Below are 25534 nucleotides of genomic sequence, written 5' to 3'. Positions count from 1 at the left end.
ACTCAATGAACACTGGGAAATTTATGCCACTCTCTGATAAGACCAAGCCAACATTATCAGGAAAGTTTGGCCAATCTTAATCATAATTGGACAACTGCTGAGGCCTACTAGGTGAAAATACTGCACAAGTTCTGTGTGATTCTGATCTATAATAACATGTAAGTGCCCAACTCAACAGGTCAAGAAAAAGCTTCTCTCACTCATAGCTGTAGCTCTTCCTCCCACTGTGCTGGAAGAGAAAGGCTGCCAGTAAGCAAACAAAGATGACATTAATCTGATCTTTTCACCACTTGCTAAACCAGGTTTTTCTTGTAACTATTGTCACACTGTTTGTCTTCAGTGAGAAAAGACTAATGACTCAAGTTTCTGTGCACAAAGCTATGACTTCACTGTGAGTTAGGCTGCTCCTGTTAGCCGGTGAGGAATGCTGCTGATGTGGTGCCAGTGAGGCGAGAGGGAAACCAAGCGAGTTTAGCGAGGTCCCATTGGAAGGAGGATTAACATTACTGAGCTGCCTTCGTGTGTGTTCACAGTCTTGTGTTGCGTAATGTTACTTGGGTGAAAATGCAGGACTGGTCACACTGCTCGCACAGCAGGTGTGCTGCACAAACAAGATCTTCTTTGCAAAGGTATATACAGTAGGACTGGGTGATAGGGAGAGAATCAAATATCACCATACTTGTGACCAAATAGCCCAATATCGGTAGAGGTGGGTTGACTAGTGCTGCTTTCACAAAATATTTACACAATGAGATGTTTGATAAACAACCATCAGTAATGTGGATATTATGACTACATGGTATAGAACAGTTCCAACAGAAAATGACATCACTTCACTGTAAATCAGTCTATAAAACCAGGAAAAGACAACATATACAATATTATGATATCCAATGAGTTCTCATCCCAACTTTTCACAGTCTTTTCAAAATAAACTTACATCATAGGTTAAACACCTTGATTTTACATTCCTCTCCTTGTGCAACAAAAGCATGTGGTTAGGTTTAGAAAAAAACATAATAGCGTGGCTCAACATTCACACGGGGAGTGAACAGCATTTGGGGTTTGTTGGACCCATCCACTTCCCCTCCTGCCTGCCCTATAGGGCCTTTCCAGCTCCTTATATTACATTGTTGCCAGCAGCATTACAACCTTACACAGTCCAGCGGCATTACAAACAGACACCACATGACAGTGTATCATACCACTGCAAAAGGTGTCTCTTTGCATCGGTGTCTGACGCCGAAATCAATGCCAAAGCTGCGGTATTTGTTGAATTGATATATTGCACAGCCCTAAATACAGTATATTGCATAATGCACTACATTATACATTAGCTGGCACACTGATTTACTCAGTTTATTCAGTAGACTTGACAATCTAAACATTCTAAATGGGTCCTTTTGTATTTCCTGTTGGAATGTTTGTTAACACAGTAGATTACAGGAAGTCGATAGAAACCAAAGCTGTTACCTTAGCAACAGAACAGTAATGAAACAGTCTATGGACCGAATCATAGTGTTTGATTACAATAACTTCTGGGTTAAAAACCCAGCATCACATATATAAAAGGAAAACACGGAGCAAATACTGACCCAATGGTTAGTTTTTAGGCCCCTTAAAAAAGGCCCAATCAAAAATATTAAGTGCATGTTACATTCATTAGATTTTCACTCTTTACCTTGCCGTCAGACCGCCCCTTCCAACAGGGAACCCAAGCCATTATGTCAAAGCGACCAGATTCCTTTGACAAAAACAGTCATTGTACTTTGCAGAACACAGGAGTTATTGGTCTACTGCTGCCTCGCTTGGTGTGTAAGGTAAAGTGGAGAAAATATTCCAAATGTCGCATACACTTAGATTGATATTCATTTTTTTGGTGGGTCTTTTTAGGTGACCAAAAATATGTTTCTGCAGTGCCCGTCCACAGAGGTACACTGCTAAGCTTCTGTGCGGGTATATTAGGTTTATCGAAGATGCTAGCAAAGCACCACACACAATCTTCAGATAGGTCGGACCACTGTGTTTCACTTTATATCTTAAATGTTAAATTTACGGCTAAAAATGACATGAGTAATACATGAGTCTGCCAATTTTACATATCCCCCCAGTTTAAGTCAGCTGCTGTTGTTTCAATGCCAAAACAGTGATGTGAGGAAACACTGACTCGGATACATGTCCCAAATCATTAAATAAAAATCAAGATTTGTCGATACTGTCTCAATATCCAGCTACAATGGACTGTAGTTCACAGAGGAATGCCTCACCTACACATCTCAAGGAAACATGTGACTGGACTCAGGCTCCTGGCTCAAATTTTATCTAACCTGTGGGAATCTATACACATAGCAATGCCAAAAGATTTACACTCTGCTTTTGAAGCCATAGACCTCCCACAGAAAAATAAGCCCACCTCGCATCATCCAATCACTCCTGCTAAGGTTGGTCCAACTATGCTCATAACCCTAAAATACCTCAGTGGGGTAAAGATGCACATCTGTCTTCACCAAAAAACAACCGCATATGCAAACAACATATGTTTTGTTGTTGTTTTCCTGACAAACAATGTAAAGTCCTGAGCAGAGGGAAACAGTGAAACACAACCATGAATATGTACTTGTTTTAAGAGGAACTCATTACACTTGTTCCCTGAGAATTTCAACACACCTCAAGAGAATAGATCATGACGGGAATAATAATGAGACCGAAAAAGTGTCGCAGCATCAGGAGGCTGTCAGGAATGTGACAAAGAGGCAGGTAATGCACACGTTGCAAGGATAGAAATGTGGTTACTACAACATAAGAGCTGTTCACTAAAGGAGGTTACATAAATAAAGTTGTTAACAGACCTGTTGTTGAAGTAAACTTAGACAAACAGGCCACTGATACACTGAAGAAGCTGAAGCGATATGATCATAAAGTAAAAACAGCAGGTACTTTGCAGACAACATAAAGTCTGTGTGTGGGGGTCAGGAGAAAGGTGAGGATGAGCTGCGGGCCAAGGTGCTATTCGCTAAACGTCTGTGAAATTGACAGGGACAGTGTTGACACTGTTAGGTTTCTGTCAGCTCAGCATGACCTGTATAATGGTAGATGCCTGTTTCCCAGGCTCTGGTGACAGACAACGCAATCAAAGTCACTTTCCTGCCTCCCTCTCCTTTAACTGCTCAACCCTGCCACCACTCCATCTCACTGTCTGTCAGTCCTTCTGCCCTGCTGCAGGACTCCAGTAATCATCTGACTCTGTAAAGGTCCTGTGGAAGAATCTACAGTCCTCTTTCTCTCCTTATTCATCATCACATCATTTACAGTACAGGGGTTTCTAAGTCAATCAACACTGCCTGAGCCTGAGGTGTTTTTTGTTTTCTTTTTCTAGCGGAGCAATAACAGACGCTTTTTGATGCATTTTATCAAAAAAGAAAGAAAGAAATTATGAAAGAAACAAAGAAAAAGTAAAAGAAAGAAAGTAACAACTGAAAGAAAGAATAAAAGAACAAAAGAAATAAGGAAAGAAAGAATGAAAGGAAGACAGAGCTAAAGAAAAAAATGAAAAAACAAAGACCAAAAGAAAGAAAAATGAATGAAAGAAAAAAGAAAATAACAAAAAAAGAAAGTGAGAAGAGCGAGCAATGAAAGAAAGTATGAAAGAACAAAAGGATGAAAAAGTGAAAGAAAGAAACAACGAAAGAAGGAAAGAAAGGAAAAAAGAAAAAATGAATGAATGGAAGACAGAGCTAAAGAAAAAAATAAAAGAAATAACGAAAGACCAAAAGAAATAAAGAATAAACACAAGGAAGAAAAAGTGAAAGCAAAAAGAAGGAAAGAAACAATGAAAGGGGGAAAATAAGCAGAAAAGAAGGAAATAATGAACAAAAGAAAGAAAGAAATAACAAAAAGAAAGAATGAAAGAAAGAAAGAATGGATGAACAAAAGAAAGAAAAGGTGAAAGAAAAAAGGAAAGGAACAATGAAAAAAGGAAAGAGTAAGAAAGAAAGAACGCACGCACAGGAGAGAGGGATGGTGTATTAACTTTCATTTGGTAATTATTCAGTGTAATCTAATGTAATTCTATGGTTTATAAACGACGTGTATGGACCCACTCAGGAGACTGTGCCAGTTTAAGTGTGTAAATGCGCACATTACTTCATGTGTGTTTTGTTATCCAGCCGTTTTCGGAGACGTTTCGTACACAAACCCAAAGAGGAGCATGTAATCTCCAGAGTTCCAGGGTTTTCACATTACATCAGCAGTGTAAGCATGAGCGCACTGCGCTACATGAATGAAATCAATTTACGGGAAGGAGGACGAGCATTTCATTTTAAGACAATCAGACATGTTCCCTCCTGGTGTGAAAAAGCCAGTGATTTTCTTCTTCTGTGCCTCACAGCTGCAGCGGAGGAAAGCCGACTTTATGATACCATGATTCACTGGCAGCCTAATGAGAGCCACGGCCGTAAGCTGTTTATGTGGCATAAAGGCTGCCTCTATTAGCGCTGCTGTCAAAGAGGGAGCTGGGCAGGCATTGGCTGGCAGCGTGGCGACAGTTCAGCTCATGAGAGTATTCATTTACTGACAGGACTGGAGGTCGTCAGCTGGCAGCGTGGCGAGACCCTGAGTGGAGGCAGGACCCGCAGTGCTGCCACCAAACTCCAGGCCGACTGGGAAAAACGGATGATACTTAGCAAATGTAATTAATCACAAGGGGTTTGACACTGAGGATGATAATCACAGAAGGTCTTTTTATCCTGTATTAAATGTGGTAATGTGCACACAAACACACACTCATAGGATTACACATTCAATTAAATACTGTACTATACTGTATATGTCAGTTTAACAGCTGTATATTAAATGAAAGCTCCAAGAAATTAAACGTGTTTACATCCTTAGATGCTATAATTAGGCAATAATCACCGATGGAGCTCAGTATCACTCTGCACATGATGAAATTCACTAAAAGAATATTAGATCAACATGCAATGATATAATATGGTGTATTTCCTGTATTCCTTCCTGTCACTTGTTTCTGCCAAGAGCTGGTGGAGTCATAAATCTGCCAAGAACAGCCACATTTTTGCAAGCAAAAATAAAACTACCATAAATAAAAATATACAAGAAACCATGCATCACTCTACCTATTTTCAGCAAAATAAAAATAAAATAACAGGGCAAATTGAGTGTATTATTTTGCTCTTAGCCACCTCTCTTTCACCACTGCAGCTTCAGCTTAGAATTGGAAAAATTAACCATTCAGACGGCAGAGGGACAATTGTTTAGCTGCCATTGTGTTGCGTAGAACCAGTGTAACCAGTAAAAGGTCTGTTTGAAGATGTGATTGGCACACACTCAGAGAAAATAAACAGCAAACAGTGGGAACAAAGTAAAAGAACAGGACTAAAAAAGGCTGCAATCTCCTGTTACGTATCGTTGTTGTATTAATGTGTGTTTATTTTTGTCACTGTGAAAGACGAGTGATGCAAAACACTTTACAGAGGAACCTCACACGAGTGTACTTCAGTCCAATCCAATAAATTTAGACACCAAAGACTAATTTTACTGGCTTTCAGCGCTTGGCAACTCGACTCGATGTGTCTGCCCTTCATTCCCTCACACCGCCTCACGTCCAGTCCCGGCTACTTTCCAAGTGCAAGGTTGCGAGGTGAACATCCCAAATCAGAGACAAAAACATACAGAGAGATACAGGGTACCAGCCCAGTTGTCGGAAGAAAATGTCGGCATTTCATATTTCTGCAAACCACAAATACTTTATATTTGCACATTTCATGCGTATCAACGTTTCTAAAGGGACGTAATATATGAGCTGACTTTGTCATTGGGAGATGTAGGGGACAGTGGATGGTGTGTCACCTAGGTGAGATGCCTGCCGAAAGCAACCAACAACAAAACTAGGATTGTCACGATACCACAATTTCAGTAGTCGATACCAATACCAGTGAGTTTCGACGATTCTCGATACTCACTCGACACCGCGATAAAAATCAAAAAACAGAAATTGAAACTCACTCACCTTAAAATATCAAACCACTATTTCTGCCCCCCCTTGACGGCACCACTGGCCGCGCACATGTGAGTGATCGAAGGTGACAACGTGTGTGTCGCCATGCTGGTATATGACAGCAAAAAGATGGGGACCTCAACACTTTAGAGGCACATGACAAAGGCTTGCCATGGAAAGAAAGACGAGAGTCAGCCTCTAATGTCCATGTTAGTATCTTTAAAAAAAGTCGGGCTCGGGCTTGTAATTACTGTTAAAGGAACAGGCCGGGCTTGGACAGAACATGCACGGGCTCGAGTGGGGTCAGGCTGGATTTTTTGGGCCCAATCTAAGCTCTAGCACTTGTAGAACCCATTGTTTCTAGCAAAGACGATGGAGAACAGGCGTTCTTCTTCGGCGCTCGTCTTCGTCACAGACTTACCGTACCAAAAAAAAAACAGATACCGACTTATTTTTTGCATGTTGGCATCAACTTGGTACCGAAGTATCGGTTCTCATGACAACCCTAAACAAAACAGGTCATTTTATAGTGAATCATTGCTGCTTTTCCGAAAGCCCCTAAATGTGGGTGTTTTTCAGCAGGAATAGTGCCACGAAAAGCTGTTGTTTTTTTACAGAGACATCAAGGTGTGTTTCAAGTCAGGACTGTACCCCCAAAACCATTTTGTTAAGCCAAAACAAAATCTTTTCCAAACCACAGTGATTTTTGTACCTAAGCCTAACCACATGTTGACCACGGTGCTGTTGAAAACCTAAAGTTTCAATGCACCCATTACACTAAAACTTGCATGTGTAATGTATCCATGGTTTTCAGAAATGTATAATGCCTACATTTTTTCTGCCCATTGCGTTGAGGGTGAGGATGCCTGCCACTTCATGAGCTCCTTTTACATCTCGCAGGAAACGAGTCACTGCACATAATGGGTCGTTTCAGACTGAGGCTCAATGGGTTTCAACTAAACTGCAGGTGAAGAATCACAACGGCACTCAGAGCGCTGCGACGACGACTCTTCACAGAACCAGCTCCACTTGCTGCTTCATCCTAGGATCTGTGAGGGTTTACTGGTATTGAAAATTCAAGAGTCCTTCTAAAAATGCTCTTCTTTTGTTAACATAGGTGAATTTCTTTGACTGGAATTAAACAAAAAATGTTGTGCGGTTGTCATCATTTGACGGGAGGATGGCCATCGAGTGGATCGATGCTGACATCTGCCAGAGCAGGCTTCAGATAACAAGGTGGGCATTATTTTGAAGCACATCATAAAACTGCCTCCCAGACCGACACACTGCTCCAATTAAACAATGGCCTCAGTGTTACATGCGACATGATTCTGCACCTGAGCTTGGATCACGATGGCACTCTGCTGTCTACAGAAACAAATGTGACGGCTTTATGTGCAACATGAATGTGCCAGATGGAGCAGCAGATTTCTGTCTTTGCTGCCTGTGAAATCATTTGTGCAGGACAAAAAAAAAAAAAAGACAGACACAAAATTGAACATGGGGAAGGGACTGGGCGGAAAGATTCAGCCAAGAATATCAAACTTTACTTGTTTCTTCCCACGTTTTTAATGGCTTGAGCTGACTGTAGCTCTTTAGAAGTCATCTTTGTAGATCTCACAAAGAAAATCGAACATGTTGGATATAACTGCGATGGCTGGGACGGCTCAAGGATTCAGTCAAATTGTTTCTGTGACCTGCTTACATTTAATGAGTAGCAGGAATGACAGTCAGCACTGACCTGGCTCCCACATGGGGGAAGGCTGCCTCTGTTCTTGCAAACTTGTGTGGGGCAGCAAAATTTTTTTGCTTTAGTCTCACTGAGTCTATCAGGAGACAGAGAACTTAAAGGTACACTATGCAGGATTTTCTGAAAATATATATGTTTGGACTCATACCCACTCTCTGACCCACTCTGACCCAATGTATTTTCCTGCAGAGACTCTGACCTCTGCCTGTATTTTCTTCTTGTTTTCTGTGCTCAGGACATTTATGAGCGTGTACCCCCACAGTGCTCAGGTGAGGTCAAGGCTTTATAAAAAATAGAGACCAAGTGCCAGATCATAAGCAGCAGGCATCCAAGAGACACATTGTTGCAAAAAAGTCAAATATAGCAGTGAATGCCAAACTAGAGTGAATCTAGAGTTGGCTTTAACTTTAACTTTGGCTTGCAAGCATGTTAACAAACAGCGACTGACAATGCTGCCTTTAAATAGGAGGTTGGAGGGTTGTCATGAGAACGGATTCTTCGGTACCAAGTGCAGTGATATAACTTTGCCCTCAGTGAGCCGTGTCGAGTCCTGTCGGAACTGATGGGGGCAGTATACACGCATCAGTCTGTGCTGAGGACGAGCGCCGATGAAGAACGCCTGTTCTCCATCGTCTTTGCTAGAAACAATGGCTTCTACAAGTGCTGTTGGAGGCACAAGACCTCGGCTTGTTGAAAAGTCAGGTAGTAGGAGTCATGTGTGGAAATATTTTGCATTTGAGGCAGATGAAAGCGGAGTAATTATAAACCCGCAAAAACCAGTGTGCAAACGGTGCCTTCGAAGTTTCCAGACCAAAGGAGGAAACACTTCAAACCTGGCTAAACACTTAAAAGACAGACACCCTGACTTGTTTAAAGAATTCAAGGTGAGTGAGATTCAATTTACCATCACTTGTGTTATGGTATACTTATCCTGAAATACATGTTACATTATTTGGGTTTGAAAGCCAGCTTACTACGTTTATATGGGCGGCTACTAGTACTCGCTACCTTACGTTATAACTTACCCTGTAAAAGATGGCTAACGTTATGCGACGTTAACGATACCATCTTTAACATTACTTAACGTTGCGTTTCAAGCAATTATTATCGGACTAATCATCTGTCACCATATCCGTAAACTGAAAGTTTGAAACAGTTTTAATAAAGTAGTGAATTTATAAATACATGAGTTCTGTTTTTTGATTTTCACATGGTAATCGAATGAGTATTGAGAATCGTGGAAATTCACTGGTATTGGTATCGACTACTGAAATTCTGGTATTGTGACAAGTCTAGGAGGTTGTTAGCAGGCAAGGAACAAGCTCTTTTTCCTGCTGGAATTAAGCTGAGTGAGATACAATTGTCATCCTGAAGTCAATACCCTCAGACGGTTTAGTACTGATGAATAAAGGTGGGTTATTACTCTGGTAATGCTGCTGTTTATGACTGCCCTATTAAGTACAATGCAATACAATTATCTCATTTAATTAAAAACTATAATTCATTCACAAAGTTCTTCTGATGAGCTCACAAATTAATTCAAGTCTGTCAAAAGGACCTGTGCACAAGGTAAAAGATACAAAGACATATGAACAGTGTGTGTGTGTGTGTGTGTGTGTGTGTGTTTGTGTGTGAAAGAGAAAGAGGAAAGAACACATGTGATCAGAACTCAAGCAGCTACAACCTTGAACATGAAGATCAAGTGCAGAGCCAGCGGCTGCTGGTGGATGATGCAGACTCACCTTGGTGTTGGCTTTGGTCTTGCTGCTGCTGTTAGTGTTGTTGTTGAGGCTGGGATTAGCATCTTCATGCACTCTGTCCAAAAGCCAGAGGAGGAACTCGAGGGCATCATGCTGAGAGTTTCCTCGAAACTGAGAGCCGTACTTGGCCACTATGCTCTGCGGAGAGGAGAAAACATCATAATTAATACTTTGGGCGATTTCAAGTCATTAAACACTGACATTCCTTCCTGACAAAATGAGGCCACGATCACATGGAGCGCAGGAACTCATCATTTGTAAGCTGGAGTTGGTTCTGCTTGGAGCACTCAGGGGAGAGATGGAGAGAAAAAAGGGACATTTCTCTCTCTTATCATCACTTAATGCAGATTCATTTAAGAACATCTGCCAGACATTATTTGGCTATGATGAGATCATGTAACAAAGTCATTACAATTCTCTTTGGATGTTGTACTCTGGAAGAAATAGGGATTTTTTGAAAAAAGAATTTGAGGCAGAGCACACTTCATTACATGCATCACACTTAAGAGGATGCATGCAGCAAATAAAGCCATACACCACAAAAACCGTATAACAATGTTCACTGTATTTTCAGATAGGGCTGCAACCAATAACTTTTTTGTCCAGTTAATGGATTTATCATTTGGTCTATGTCTGTCTTGTTATATTTGACCAACAATCCAACAACTGCTTGAAAAATAACTGAAAGCATTTATTTGTGCCAGTTCCCACCAGACCTGGTTTTGATGCTGAGTGAAGTAAACTGAAGAGTAGCTAAATGAACCTACAGATCAACACGCATGACCAGTCAGAAATATTCTCTGCTGTTAACCATTGACATCCCTAGTTGGAGTGTTGGAAATATCTACCGCAGAGATCTGTCTGCCTTCTGTGAAATATAATGACAGATGCTCACTTGGTTTATAGTGCCAAAACAAATTGCATTACAAAAAATCAACAGCAATGTCTTTGCAGAAAGCATGACCAGGTTAGTCAAGATAATCCACCAACGTGTTTCATGGAGGAACTCTTCTTTCTACCAAACCACATCCACCAACTGCATCACCATGCAGAAGGAAGCATGCATCTACTCACTGACAAAAAGCTCATGCTTATGACAACATAAGCATTAACAGCGTTCTCCAGCTTAACTTGCTCAGGGGTGCTAGCTAAACTAGCAGTAGATGCACGCTTCCTTCTGTGCGGTGATACACTTGGCAGGTGTAGTTTGGAAGACATAAAATAGTTCCTACATGTAACGATTCAAAACAAGGTCTTTCGATTATCTTTACTAACCGGGTCATGATTTCTGGAGAGAGACATTGCTGTTGAGTTTCTTCAAACGTTTTTTTTTATTATTTTATTTTCATCTAGTTCTCTTAGATTTGAGAGAAGGCAGACATCTCTATGGCCGATATCTCCAACACGCTTCAAAATCTTCTAGATTGACAAATAGAACTACAGGTAAGAGGAAAAATACGTATTTTTGATTTGCAACCAGGTGCCCGTAACCAACAATGCAATTTGCACCCGAGGTGTAAATAGCCACTGCAGGTATATTCCTGGATGTCCTAGCAATGTTAAAATATGAACAGGTCTATTCAGCTACTCTGCTAAAGTTTATGCACGATGTCTAAATTCAGAAGCTTTATAAATACTAAAAACTGAAAATAATAAGTCAACTAAGTCTAAAAATAACACACATGGGACTCACATCCAAATCCGGTCCTTAACCCATTCATCCACCATGTCTTACTCCCTCTGTGAACTGTGTCTCTTCATACTACATCACCTGACTTTATGGCAGTACATTTGTGTGTTTTTTTTCTCTTTTATTTTCCACTTTTATCTCAGAGAATATCAGAGATTGACTAGTACTAGCCCTAACCTTGAAGTCTTTGTCCTAACCCATACCACCTCTGACTTTGACGTGTCTACGTGGCGCGCACTAGCTAATCACAGCATGCAGTGGGATCCATGATAACACATTGTAGGGATGGGTATAAATAGCCGAATAGCTGCACTGTAACTATTCTCATCCGAGTGCAAACAGACACTCTCTTTTGATTTTTGGGGTAAATTGCCTCTTTAACTTATCTGGTAAATGTACCTTTGTATACTTGGTTTTTTTTTACTGTTTCATTTCGCCAGATAAGTAACACTGAATCACTTTTTTCAAGTGGTATGTTTAACTTTGTGTCTCCTCAGAGAGTGAGAAAAACCCCCCAAAACTAGTGTTTTCTTGAAATCACAATGTCATTATTTAAATGATATAATTACAAAGAACCAGAACCACTTGAGTTTAAAATGATATTGCAACTCTTTTGCCAAACAAAAAGCTGATGAATGGCTGCAAGTTGTCACTTCTAAAACATTCCATTAGGCCCTGACAGGCCATTTGTATTAAATCCAGATTAAACTGAAGGTCAGACAATTTCACTTTCCCAAAGACATTTTCAGCAGTATTTCACTTGAGAATACTCAGGACCCAAACACATCAGAATAAGGCTGATAACTCTACTAATAGCAAGAAAACTGACACCCTGTTCAAACTGTTGTTCTCACTTAGCATTGGATGCAGATGAAATGACTTCATCCTATTTGTTTTCCAAAGCTTTCAGAACTGTAGTTGTACTGAGACTGCTATTATTGGCAGCATAACAGCATAAGCAAACAAAATAAGACATCTTAGTCCTCATGAGCCATTTGTGGTGCCAGATAATATTTCAAGAAATTGTTTTGCAAACACATTCACACACTGAAAAAGATGACTCACACAGAGGACATCCGGAACCCTGACAGGTGTTACTAGAAAAAAAAAACAGCCAGACTGTCTAATTCAATTATGAGGACGGAGTTGTGACTTTATGAGTCAGACGGAGAAAATGACACGTAAAACTAACGACAGCATTACACTACACTGGATGGCTACTTCTCTCTATCACTCTCTCTCTCTCTCTCTCTCTCTCTCTCTCTGTATGACTGACAGGATCCAGCCTCTGCTCCACATCTCATTAAAAATCACCACATTATACTTGCAGTATCCCAGTATCTAAATATAAACACAGGCGGGAGGACCCCCTCCTCATCCACCTGACGGAGACAGCCCGCTAATGAGCTTCATCGCTATGAGGAATCACTGACAGGGGATGGAGGGATGAGGGACAGATGGAGAGAGGGAGCGGTGGCGTAAGGGAGGAGAGGAGCGAGGGAGGGACGCTGGCAGAGTTTCAACAGACCTGCAAGTGTTTTTCTGTCCCCGTATCAGAAAGGACGGAGCTATTGTGGCTGGCTCCGACAAGGAAAATGAGAAAAAGGAGGCAGCGCAGTTTCTCAAAGCCACCGACAAAATGAGGGGGGTGAAAACAATAAGGGAAAGACAGTTTCCAAGGTTACGGTGAGGTGCACAAACCTGATGACATCAAAAGGTTACGACTTCATTAAGACGAGGGGATGACCCTTCTGTGGCCTCATCTGCTGTTTTCTCTCTCTGTTTGTGTGTGTGTATATGTGTGTGAGTGTGTGTGCATGTGTGTGTGTGTGTGAAAGGTGGGAATGGTTATTCGACTCATCTTTTTGATATCTGTTTACAGTGTTGTCTCTAAGAGGATCTCTGGTGACATGTGCCACACAGCCTCAAAGGCGCTTAAAAAGATTTGGCGAAGTGTTGAGGTTGTATTCCCATGCATCGAGTCTTTTTAATTGAATTCTTGTAAAGAGAGAAATGAAAGAGAGAACAAAAGAGTAATGAGATGGTGAGGATGTGTGGAGAGACAGAAACAAATTGCAGGTTCGTTGAAATGTCGAGTCACTCTGTAAACACTGGCTGTGTTCAAAGCTGACCTGAGCGCAGCTCTGGTGGGATCTTAAGTGTTTGTTGGGCAAACACTCCAGAGCTAGTCACGGAGAGGATAAAGGTGGACATAAGGGTCAACTTCGGCAGCACTGGGTTTTTTCTGTGAGAACTATTGATTAGTCAAGACCTGATTGGGCCTGACCCGATGTGGTGCGCTCTGACAGTATTTCTCTTAATTTAGTTTGGCTTTGTTTCATTTATTGATCTCATTCATCAGTTGTTTTCTCTAGATCAGAGCATGTGGAACAAAGCTGTGAAGTTTTTTCTCCATAATTTAGAGCTAGTTCTTTTGTTCACTTTGGAAAATGTGAAGTTTATTTAGGAGTATATTTTGAATTTGACTAAATTCTTCACAAAATGTTCCAGTTTTTGGAATTTAATTTTACTGTTGATGCCTAATTCCCACCTGTAATTACTGAACACTCCACCGAATGCCAAATTATATTAGAAAAACATAGTTTTGGGGGCCTTTAATGAGTTTCAGGTCGTATTAAAACCAACAACATCTCTTCTCATCATATTTTGATGCTTGGGCAGAAGCCTAAGGCATTATTATAATGATGCTGGGGGCAACCTTTTAAAAAAAGAAAGAAGAAAGCATTCCTTCATTAATCCCTCGAGGGGAAATTTAGTTTCACTCTGTCGTTATTTTCAGATTACACTTGCACACAGGCCTGAAATACAGACTCGTGCACAAACAGGACCTATACATATGCATTAATGGAGAGATGTCAGAGCAAGGGAGCTGCCTGCTTGACAGGCACCCCAAGCAGCCCAGGAGCACCTCGGTAGCTACCAGCCCACACCCCTTGTTTGGTCCGTATGGAGACTTGGCTTGGGAACCAGAGGGTCACTGGTTTTAAGTGGACTGAGCCAACGCCGCCCAGTACAGGGTCACAGGTTGGAATCGCACTCAGACCACTGCTAAGGACTCAGCCTGCATGGGGCGCACACTGTACCAGGTGAGCTAAAGGTCACCTTTTGCATTGTATATTGATGCAGAAGGGGTCATCAGATCTGGGTGCAGAGGGCGTCAGTGGTAAGTCACATGGAACAGCGGTTGGTTAGGGATAGGAAATGACTAAAGAGTGACTAAGGACTCGTGACCAATATGTGACGTGACAAAATAACTCCACACTGACTCCAAACATGACACAAACACTGGTCTCCTGTGCTTTTTGGGCCCGTCCACCCCCCCTTCCAGTTTCGATCCTAAGCAGACTTTTGTGCTCTTCCAACTACGTCCATTGCTCTGACTGTCTGATAAGGACATGGATGGGTTTACACTGGAGTTGGACAAAAGTCGGCTGTATCTTATACAGATGCTAAAGGGTGCTCCTGACGCCATTAGAGTGATGCTGGGGATGCTGGCCAAGTGGCATATTTTGACACCCTGGGAGTGAGACCAGGCTAACTGAAACCCTAATTTTTGGGGACAGTCAAAAGTCTAGTCCAGACCAAACCCAGGGAACAAAAAGAGCAAAACACTAAAGGACTATCAGATTTCCTACAAAGAAAGAAAGCAACAAAGAAGAAGAATGCATTAAAAGAAAGATAACAGAATGACAAAAGACAGCCATAAACCTGTGCAGTCTCCACAGCAGGGGTCACGACCTCCCAGCGGTCAGCAGAGATAGGGGCTGCACTCTAGCAACATCCCCTGCTCCCACACCCAGATGTCTGTTTTAGTGTCCTGTCTTACTACCCTTGCTTCACCTCACACCATTACCCCCTCATGCCCTCCCCACATCCATCTTCCTACTCTGTAAACAATGACGGATCAGAGTGCTGGCAGGCCAGGAATTTACTATAAACATACATCAAGTAAATGTCCCTCCTCTCTCTCCCTAAAAAACCCATTTACAACACCTCACCTCATCGTAGTCCGGCCTGCCAAACAGGCCTGGATGGATTTCTCAGTGACGGACAGAGAATGATACTGACAAATTATGTTAGGGCATGACCTTAAGAGAAACTGCGCACACTTCTTTTCCACACACACACACACACACACACACACACACTAAGTAACCATTCCCTCCTCAGGTGTGGCTGGAATGAGGCTGGATAGTATCTGTCATTACTGGCTGCTCCATTTGCTGTTTCATTTTTCAGCGGCCTGGTGTTGCCGGCTCACCTCTGGACGCAGGACAGTCATCACTTACAGCCTCCACTTATACACCACTCTCTGCTCTCATGCTGTGTTTCATCTATCCTTCTTCTGTCTCTCACACACACAAACTTTCTTTTCTCCACTCTTTCTATTATCTCTCTTTTTTCTTTCCTCTCTATCAGAGAAGAACCATTCCCTCAACTAATCAGTCCCAGCTGAGCTCTGGCCAACACACACACACACACACACACACACACACACACACACACACACACACAGATGAGCCTCTCTTAGCAGCGCAGCACCTGTCCTTCCCCGCCTCCCCCTCCCGCCATCCTTCCAAATCTAAACTAACTCAGCCTGCTTACTTCCTGTGTCATCCTAGGCCACACTGGATTCACCTCCTGAACAATCGAGAACAGCCAGGTACTTCTGATGACAAATCTAAATGCCACGTCTTGGAATCAGACCTATATTCTCTCTGCAGCGCTGAGAAGCTTGGAAACCCTTCGATAAAGGTGCCAGCGAGTCAAGACCGAACAAAGCCTGCGTGTCTGCGGATGTCCCCGGTGTGGGATTTACAGGCGATCAGTAAGAAATAAGAAGGGATGAGATGCGATGGAAATAATCGCCTCTGAATGGTTTACAGCCCAGGGAAGGCTCCCTGGGCTCTGCTGAAACTGAGAAATTGATACTCTGAGGAGGATTCACAGCTGAGGCTGTAAATACGCTACTGTGTGTGCAAAACTGACAGTGTAGGAAGCTGTATCTGCCACAGTATCAAGAGCTGTTTGAACATATATGCCATTTCCATGTGCTTTCCCATCACTGAGATGAAGTAGAAAACTCATCCTGGACACCATGATGCTGTGATCGCAGCATCACATCCTATAATACTAAAGATTGATTTATTCCCATGGCTTTCCTACAGCGTGTCGTTCAGGCTCGGTACATAAATCATAGGAGGGATAATAAACCTGCTGGAAAATGGTTTCATATTGTAGTGCTTACACAGATACAGCAGCAGACACACTTCTCCTTGTGTTTCTTTTATTGCCTTTTGTCACAGCGGTGTAGGTATAATGGAGTGCGGCTTACTGAGTCGAGGGAATGCATGCTGTTTCCAAACAGCATATAGTGGCTCTGTTACAGTAATTGTAAGTGGTCTAGCCTGTGTATTATAAGTTAGAGATGAAGTGTTTGAAGCATTACCACTTCCCTGCTCACTTCAACAGCTAAGACATAGATCCCACTGCATGTCTGCGGCCAAATATAAAACACGCTGATTATTATTTCTATTGCGTGCTTAAATCTTCAAGCCAGACACTGCTAAACTCTCCAAAAAAAGTCGCCCCATCTGCTTCGCCAAAAAAACTGCCGCAATCAAACTGAAATGAGAGGCGGCCCCGCTGTGCAAATTCAGCAAGGAGTCCAGGTGGTGTATATCCCCACAGCGATGCACGCACGTCTTTCTACAAACAATGTATACATGTTCAGCACCCAGAGTGAGAACGAGAGTGGTCCACGAAGGAGAGCAGAGACGAAAAAAAGACAAACAAACCATCAGTCTCGCTGCCCTGCCTCACTGTCACACACTGCCTGCACTCCCAGAACAAACAAGACTACTTAAAACACCAGGCTTCATCTTCCCCGGCTGAGCTCCTCCGGCCTCACAGAGCTGCATCCTGTCAAGCGTAAAAAAAAAGATGAATCCGGGCTCCTACGCCACAACTTCTAAAAGTAGTTACTGTGTTGTTAAATCCTTTAGGTCAGGAGCGTAACGCATTAAAAAGAACGAGCCAGCTCTGTCGTCGAGTTAAATTGATGTCGACAACTTTTGGAGCGACCAATAAAAGGACACTTCATCCCTCCAGATTTCATCAGCGTCAGATGTGTAGTGGAGCAGTTGTGGCAGAGTTGGAAATGTTGACCTTTAAATGCAGCACTTCCATTAGTATGATCACTGTCATTTATAAGCTTAGCCTCATTCAGTAACACGTTTTCATTTCAGTCAGACTCCAAGTGTCAGACTTAAAGGACTCCTGTGTGCAGAACCCTCAAGTCCCTACATGTAGTAAATCACAAAATAAAACTTTTTGCACCCTTGAATGTGTTGTGATTTGGCAAAAAAGACTTACATGACACAGCAGATAAATAATCTAAATGTTTGCATTAGCGGAATATAACTGCACTTTGGTCTGTCAAAGGCCAAGAAAGCAAAACAAAACTTGTTTCCCAGCTCCAACTCAAACTTCTGAATGTTGACTTGACTCCCTGCTGTAAAGCCTGAGGTTATTCTGGTATCTTCAGTTGAGATATTGTGATTTCTCCTGAAAGGCCTGTGACTTCTACTCACTCCTAATATCCCAAAAACAAAAGAAGTTGGAAAAAAGTACAGCAAAAGTTACTCTTCCCACTTCCACTTGCAGGCCAGTGCCTCTCTTTAAGTGTGGGAAGATTTGGTAATAATCATCAGCTGTCAAAGTTGTCTGTCCCTTTTTGTGATTACAGACCAGGGTGGGAGGGTGAGGTGGGGGAGTCTCACGAGGATCACAGGAGGGACGACATAGCTTTGTTTACCAGCAATGTCTCTCCCTCCCACTTTCTCTGTCTCTCTCCCTCTGAGTGCACACCATTGGAGGCGTCTCAGCAGGGGGGCATCCTCCTTTTCCAGGCTGAATGCGCTTGCTATAGTAAACATCCTCTCTCCTGCCTCACTCTGGGATGAGCAGACAGACACAAATCACTGTGTCGATGCGATGGGGCGAGGCGAGAAAAGGAGAGAGAAGGACATGGATTTTTTTTCTTTTATTGCAGCCAACTATGATGAGAGGTATTAGAGCAAAAAAGGGGAACAACTGACTACGTCTATTTAAACACAGGGCTGCACATTCAGACATTACGTTCAAGGCCTAATATTCAGCATTTCCTTCCAGCAGGGGGCCATTACAGGGACTGATACCAGACAAATTTTAACCCATGTTGCTACGAAGGGTCTGAATGAGACGCTGAGACTGAATCACACATTCTATGGCAATTTGATCACCTGTAAAATAAGAGACAACATACTGCCATACTTTGGCTCAGAGTTAAAGACAACCTCCAGTGAAAATCAAGTTTTAATCTTGTTAACATGTCCATATGGTATTTTATTATATGCTATAAGTGAGCAAAGTAAGCAGTCAAGCCATGGCTAAGAAATTTTGCCTTGTAACTACCCTGTACCAATGACAGTCTCACAAACACAGATTCTGACTTCCATGGTTTATTACATCACAAACCTAGGGAACCAATCCCATAACACTATGACAAAGTAAGGGGCATCAGAGGAGAAGTCAGGCTACGTGACTCAGTATAGCAGTGGATGGAGCAGCTACGTCACTCACCCACTTCACCCACCATTCCTACATGTTATCCCATGATCAGCCCCCTTCACCCCTTGGTCCAGAATGATCAGCCCCCTTCGCCCCTTGGTCCAGAGTGATCAGCCCCTTTCACCCCTTGGTCCAGAGTGATCAGCCCCTTTCGCCCCTTGGTCCAGAATGATCAGCCACCTTCACCCCTTGGTCCAGAGTGAGCAGCCCCCTTCGCCCCTTGGTCCAGAGTGAGCAGCCCCCTTCACCCCTTGGTCCAGAGTGATCAGCCCCCTTCGCCCCTCAGTCCAGAGTGATCAGGCACATAGGAACGTGTCGTGTAGGCTTCAAACTGAATGCGGCTGCAGATACACGTCTCAGGCAATGTATCATTTCTTTGCAAGCTAAGATTTACTTTCACTTCAATTTGTCAAAAATGGGAACAAGGTTTATCTGGTATTAGCAACACATTATTAACAGTTTGATAACATAGTCAAGCCAAAGGCTCATGTTGTTTATTACCATCCGCGAGGAATGTCCGCAGTCATTCTGGCTTCCATAGTCGAGCACACTTCCGCATTGTAGTTTCCTGTAAAAATGTCCATGAAACACACTACATTACCCACAATGCTCGCGCATCGATGTGAAAAATACATGCCGGTCACTGGTGTGCGGAACAGAGTCCGCTTGGTCGTAAAATCTGAGCTTCGCGCGCACAGGGCTTGCAGACGCCCGCTTTTGGTCCGGGCGGACCTCCGCGGAGTCCGCTCCGTGTACTTTCCACCCAAGTATGTTTGGGCCTTTAGTGTCGAGTGGGTCGAGGCGTTGATCTCCCCCCCTCCCCCCACCCTCCGCTCTCTCACTAAGAGCCTACCTCTGTCTCCTCTCACTCAGCCTCATTCAGCCTCGATCTCATCAGCATGCGCCACACACGCGCTGTCTCCCCCCACACACCTCGTGATTGCATCGTCATTTAAAAAAGACATCGTGAAACAACCCTTCTATCGCCGATGGGCGATCAGATCGCCCATCAGCACAACCCTAGTGTAGAGTTTCGTCTAATCCATGTAAAGGCACGAAGGAATTTATTTCATGGGGGAAAAAACTTCTACATGTGCAATTAAGATTAAAAAAAAGATGCCTTTTTAGGGGTTTATACTATGCCCAGAGAGGAACTTTAATACATGTTATCAGTGAGATAGCTGACCGAGAGCCACAGCATGTGCAAAACTACTGTCATGATCAAGAAGAATCAATGTTGTCATGTAGTGTACACTATAACCAGGAGCAGCTTCAAAGGGGGTCATTTTATTGAATGTAAATCCTAATTTCTACATTCAAGGCCTTTAATCCATATCCAAATACCCTTGGAAGCCCTTGTGTTACTTCATGTTTTTCTCATCACAAACTTTTTATTATATCAAAAGCCAACAGAGGCTCAAGTTAGTGAAGCTGCCCGTGGCATTTAATGATCCACAACACCATGCCTCTTTGAATTTTTCAGATCAAAACAGCATCTTCTTCTGTGTTAATCACTACCTTTCCCTTGCAGCTCTGGAACACACTGCACTCTCTCTCTCTTATACACATTATTAATTTATTACCATCTCGTGGTTGTGGGTGAGGAACAAAGCTGCATGCAAAGTCATGTATATCTACCTTTTCCATTATAAATGATATCCCGCTCATACCGTCTCCCCATGCCTGTGCAATTGTGTGTTTTTGTGCACATGTTGCATACCCCACTCCCCTACAACTTCCCCCAGGCTGTCTGTGGATGCAACAGAGCAGTTACCACTCAGAAGGCCTGCTGGTTGACTGTCAAGCCCAGAGGGAACCCTGCAGCCCTGGCTCACAACAACTATGACTGACTGCAACAGCAAGAAGTCTTCAGCGTGTATGTGGGTAAACACCTGTTGATTTAATATCCCTTTTAATATCCTTATGTTTTGTCAAGAATGCTGCAATTCCTATCATATGCGTTAACCAGTTCATGTAAATGAGACAGGAATGCTCAATGCCCCGGCACTCCACATGCCAGTCCAGGAATGCAGACAAACCACCTGAAGTGCTGCGTTGTAGAGCAGGTGAGTCAAGTGGAGACACTGCAGCCTGCGTGTAATCAGTAACCACGTTGTACACACACACAAAACTACTACTAGTTCAGCAAACAATAATAAAATGTTGAAACTGGGAGGCAAAGAGGCGAGGTATTTTTATTATTATTACTCTACGTGGCTCCAACACCGATACGTGACCTGTGCGTCTTTACTCACTTAAATGGGACACAGGTGGATTGTTGCCCTTTGAACCACATTCAGTCAGGCGCTCACCTGATGTGTTAATTCAAATATTTGTTTAGCCAATATGGATATGTGATAGTTGGTTATAGTGCTTACAAATCCAACAAAATCCTCTTGACACATGTCTGCTGTGCTATTAGGCGTGCTGCTGAGTAGTGGCAGGGCACAGGACGCACAGTAGCTATTATGACTGTTTTGAGGCAAATACACCTGCTAGTAAGTGGGGAGATTCCAAGGGAAGAATGTGTATACATGATCCAACTTGAATATAATAACATCTCCTTATCCACTGCTGGAACATCTGAGAGGGGGGCCCAGGGGCCCAAACTTCCTGTTGAACCCCGACTGGCCCCCACTTTCTCCCTCTCTCTGTACAATGTGTACACACCCTGCCTTCTCCCAAGTACCCATCGAGTGCAGCACACACAGCCGACAACTCAAAGGCAGCTTAATTATATTTGGCCTAGAGAGACCCAGAAACCTAGCAGCACTCCACGGTGGAATACTACCTGGCCCCAGGTTCGTTGTGTGTCAATTACTTTGTGGTAATTTGATTTAAAATGCCTTAAGGCCCTATGATATTGGTTTTATTGTGCTGTTGTAGAACACATTCCCAGACAAACAGTCAGGTAATGAAATAATCACAAAGCAATTGGCACAGGGTTTGACTTGAGGGTTTCAGGCCCCCTGGGGGTCTGGGGCCCAGGCAGAAATACGCTCTTATGAAACTTGCATTTCACAGTCAAGGCATAACTTTTCAAATAATATTTGCCAAAACATAGTGATCTTTCCAAGAATTTATTGGAAATTTGTTACAAAGACAACAAACAACTAACCATAAGAATTTTTTCATTTGTATGTTTTTTGGGGGGCTCAGGGGACACCTCACCCTACATATTTAGAACATGTGCATTTGATCCTCCCATAAAAACATTACAGTAGCAGAGGACTTTATTTTCCTGAAATTAAGGACATTGCCTCCATAAATTGATGCAGAAAGGGATTCATCAGAATGAATGAAATTTAGTGTCTGAGGCTCAAAATTTCCTGGAGAACCCCCAAACCTCCAGTTGCATGTGTCCTACACACTGCTGAAACAAAACCTGCGCCTTTGCATCTACATCTCTATGAAGTCTTTCTCATATTTTCCTCAATGGCATGTCGGACAATGACTGACCAAAACAACATCCTGCTCTCCATTGAGATGGGTATGAAGACAAACAAACAGCAAAACAAAGCAGTGACATCAGCAGCAGCCTAATTGATAAGCACCCAGCACCCTCCTCCTCCCTGTCCTCACCTTGAACTCCACAGACAGCTGCGGCGTGTACTCCAGGGTCCACAGACCTCGAACCAGCGACGCCAGCTGCTCGGTCACCTCTCCCCTGGCGCTCTCCGGCTCCTCGCCTCTCACCTCGCCGTTCACCCTCCTGTGGTACAAATCCGACTTGTACTGCTCCAGCCCGAGGTACTCGGCCAGCAGGTCCGTGTTGCTGAGGCACTGAACCACGGCGTTCATGAAACAGGTGTTGCCGTGGTTCTTCAGTCCCAGCACCCCGGGGGTCTTGTCGCCGTGGCACCAAGACAGCCTGTCTTTCACCGAGCCGTGAGAGGAGGACACCGTGGAGCTCTTCTTCACGGTTCCCTCCCTGGGGGTCTGCGCACAGTCGTCTTTGAAACCCCCCGATGCGCTCTGCCCGAACCCGCCGTCGTCGTCCTCCGCGTCCGGCGGCTCCGCGTCGCCAAAGTGCGCCAAAGTGCCCAAAGTTTTAAGGATCCTTCCCATGAAATTCCCAAAAGACCGCAGCGATTTCCTCCTGATAAACCTCCCGGTTTTGTATTTCTTCTCCTTTCGCTTCGTCGTTTTGGGTTTCATGGCTTTTCTTTCCTTGTTTTCCTTGCGGGTATCCATGGCTCTACTACTTAATAGGACCGAGAGAAAATGAAACAGGCTGTGGAGTCGCACCTGTCTGCCAGGCTGTCTACCCCTCCTCCTCCTCTTTCCCTCTCTCCACAAACCTTACCGCTGTGGTGGCACCGACTCCGTGCCAATAAGGCACATGATTACTGATAGTATTCCTTTGGACATCCCGGTAATTCCCAGTGCGATATGCTCACCAGTCCGCGCGTTTTGATGGGTGACGCTCTCTCCAGGAACTACAGAGAGGAGACGCGTTCCTCCCTCCTCACAGCAGGTTCAATTACACTTCCTCATCGATGGCTCTCAGCGCTGAGTCGTGCGCTGGCGGTCTCGGACTCTCTGTCACCATCGCTATCAATCCCTCCCTCCCTCCTCTCCTGTCAATGTGGCTGCAATGAACAAGTTTTCTATGTGAAGGATCCTGTCTACTTCCCGCCCCTCAGACAGGAATTTAATTAACCTGGATTACATTACTTATAGTTTAACACAACAGAGAGCTTGACACAATGAGCAGGAGAACAGTCTCACAGACTGTTGCTGGAATGGCAAAGAGCACAAACTTGACATGTTTGTTCCACAGGGAACAAGGAAGTTGTTGTATTTAATAGGTTTCAAGCGCTGTAGCCTTAAACTGCCCCCTGTAGGACCAATTACAACATCACCTGAATTGACATCTTTAGAGGGTGTCAGAGACATCACTGGCATTTGCTGGATGACCCTACCACTGTATGGGGGTTGTATGTGCATGAGCAACTGCAGCCTGATTTTACTTCCAACCCCCATCCTAAACTGAAGACAAATCAGATTCTCAAAGCCTTTTAGTGGTGTATTATCATCACTTGATAGTAACCGTATGGACTCAATAAGCTGTAGTTGGTAACTTTTATGAAAATATTCTTCTGTAAAGTAGTTACAGTAGTAGTCTAGTTGCTGAAACTGTCACTAACTCCACATAGTAGTACATAAGACAGATAATCGGTGAAAAAAATATCATGTTCCTCCTCCTTGTGGATTCTGAAGGAAACAACCAAGGAGAGCCAAGTCAATCATTTCAATCACTGCTCCTGAACTGCGCTTAAACTGTCAAACTACGCAGCGTTGATCAAATGTGAATCAATGTTCTTTACTACATCACCTATTTCTCACCTCAAATGTTGCCAAAACATTTTTAGTGTACTGTTTAGCTGTAAAATGACAAAGTTGGCTGGTGAGCGGTTCTTCACTTTGGCGCAACTCTTTTTAAAGGTCTAATGTGTAGGATGTGGTGACTGTGTGCCATGTGTGTGCCAAGTGTGCAGAAGAACTACAGTGGCCGACACAAAATGACAATCACCCTATCTGGAGCCAGTGTCTGGGTTTGTCCGTTCTGGGCCACTGTAGAAATAGCATGGCACAATCCGTGGAAGAGGACCTGCTCTGTATGTAGATATTAATGACTCATTTAAAAAATACACCCCTATTATTTTCAATGTAAAACCCCACACCGGCAGCGGCTAGACATGCGTCAACGCTCCTGGACACACCGCCCCGCAGCAATTTACGCAAATTATTTCCAGCCTCGCCACTCCTGGAATTAAAAGCTTAGCTCAACTGCTCTCCTCACCATGGATGCATAAAGAGAACTCTGTTGATGTTGCTGTCTCATGTGTTATAAAGACAAGAGACTTCTTGTTGAGGTCAAGAAATATCCCAAGCTAAATACCCATAATCCTGTCATTATGCAGGCAATTGCAAAAAACAAGACATTGCCTGGCGAGTCATAGCTCCAGATATTGGCTCTTCAGGTGAAAAATGAAGTTTAATTATGGACTCTCCATGCATGATTTTAAGGTAATGCAGAGGTGGAGGAGCTACAGTAAAAGTAGTAATAACTTTGTGTGGTCGTCTGTTAACAAGCTGCAGGGCAACGCATCTGATGTGTGCTGGGGGGGGGGCACATGATGTGTGTCCCGTGACACGCTGCACTGTGGTGAAGTCCCTGTGTTTTCAGCTTAAAGTGACGAAAAAGAATGATTCTTATTTTCAAGTGATTATAAACTAATGAAAACATAGTTATGAATATTATATACCATTTCTGCTAATAGTTGCCCCTAGACCCTACACACTGGACCTTTAACATGGCAGCAGGGTCACAACAACCTTTCTCATTTTACAGCTCAACAGTACACTAAAATATGGTTCTGAAAACATCAGTCGAAAAATAGTCAGCGCAGTAACAGAATCTTGACAACTGTATCTGACAGTTTAAACACAGTTCACCTGCAGTGATTGTTACCTTATGTGTTAAAGGCTCCTTGGCTCTGATTGGTTGTTGTGGTTCACCTGCAAATGCATTCTTGCAAATGCCATCTAAAGCATTAAGAGGTGCAGAGCAGCGTGATTTTTTTTCCACTGACTATTTGTCTCATGTAATACTGTGTGGATATAGTGACAGCTTCAGCAAATGTGACAAAAAGTTATTTCTATAAAAGTAACCAACTACA

At 43.2% G+C, this 25534-nt stretch overlaps 1 protein-coding gene across 1 annotated transcript in view; it reads right to left on the bottom strand.

Moving 5' to 3' along the window:
* Positions 1 to 23376, bottom strand: part of usp43a (ubiquitin specific peptidase 43a) — a 188985-nt gene extending 165609 nt beyond the window's left edge. Inside the window, exons 1-2 of the mRNA XM_049571236.1 lie at positions 22431 to 23376; positions 9509 to 9664 (exon numbers count right to left, since the gene is read on the bottom strand). Coding sequence (XP_049427193.1) covers positions 9509 to 9664; positions 22431 to 23042 — 768 coding nt within the window. The 5' untranslated portion in view covers positions 23043 to 23376. The remainder of the gene's footprint in view (positions 1 to 9508; positions 9665 to 22430) is intronic.
* Positions 23377 to 25534: the final 2158 nt, after the last annotated feature.

This window comes from Epinephelus fuscoguttatus, linkage group LG3 (assembly GCF_011397635.1).
Source record: "Epinephelus fuscoguttatus linkage group LG3, E.fuscoguttatus.final_Chr_v1".
Taxonomy (NCBI): Eukaryota; Metazoa; Chordata; class Actinopteri; order Perciformes; family Serranidae; genus Epinephelus; species Epinephelus fuscoguttatus.
This window is presented reverse-complemented; position numbering and strand designations above follow the sequence as displayed.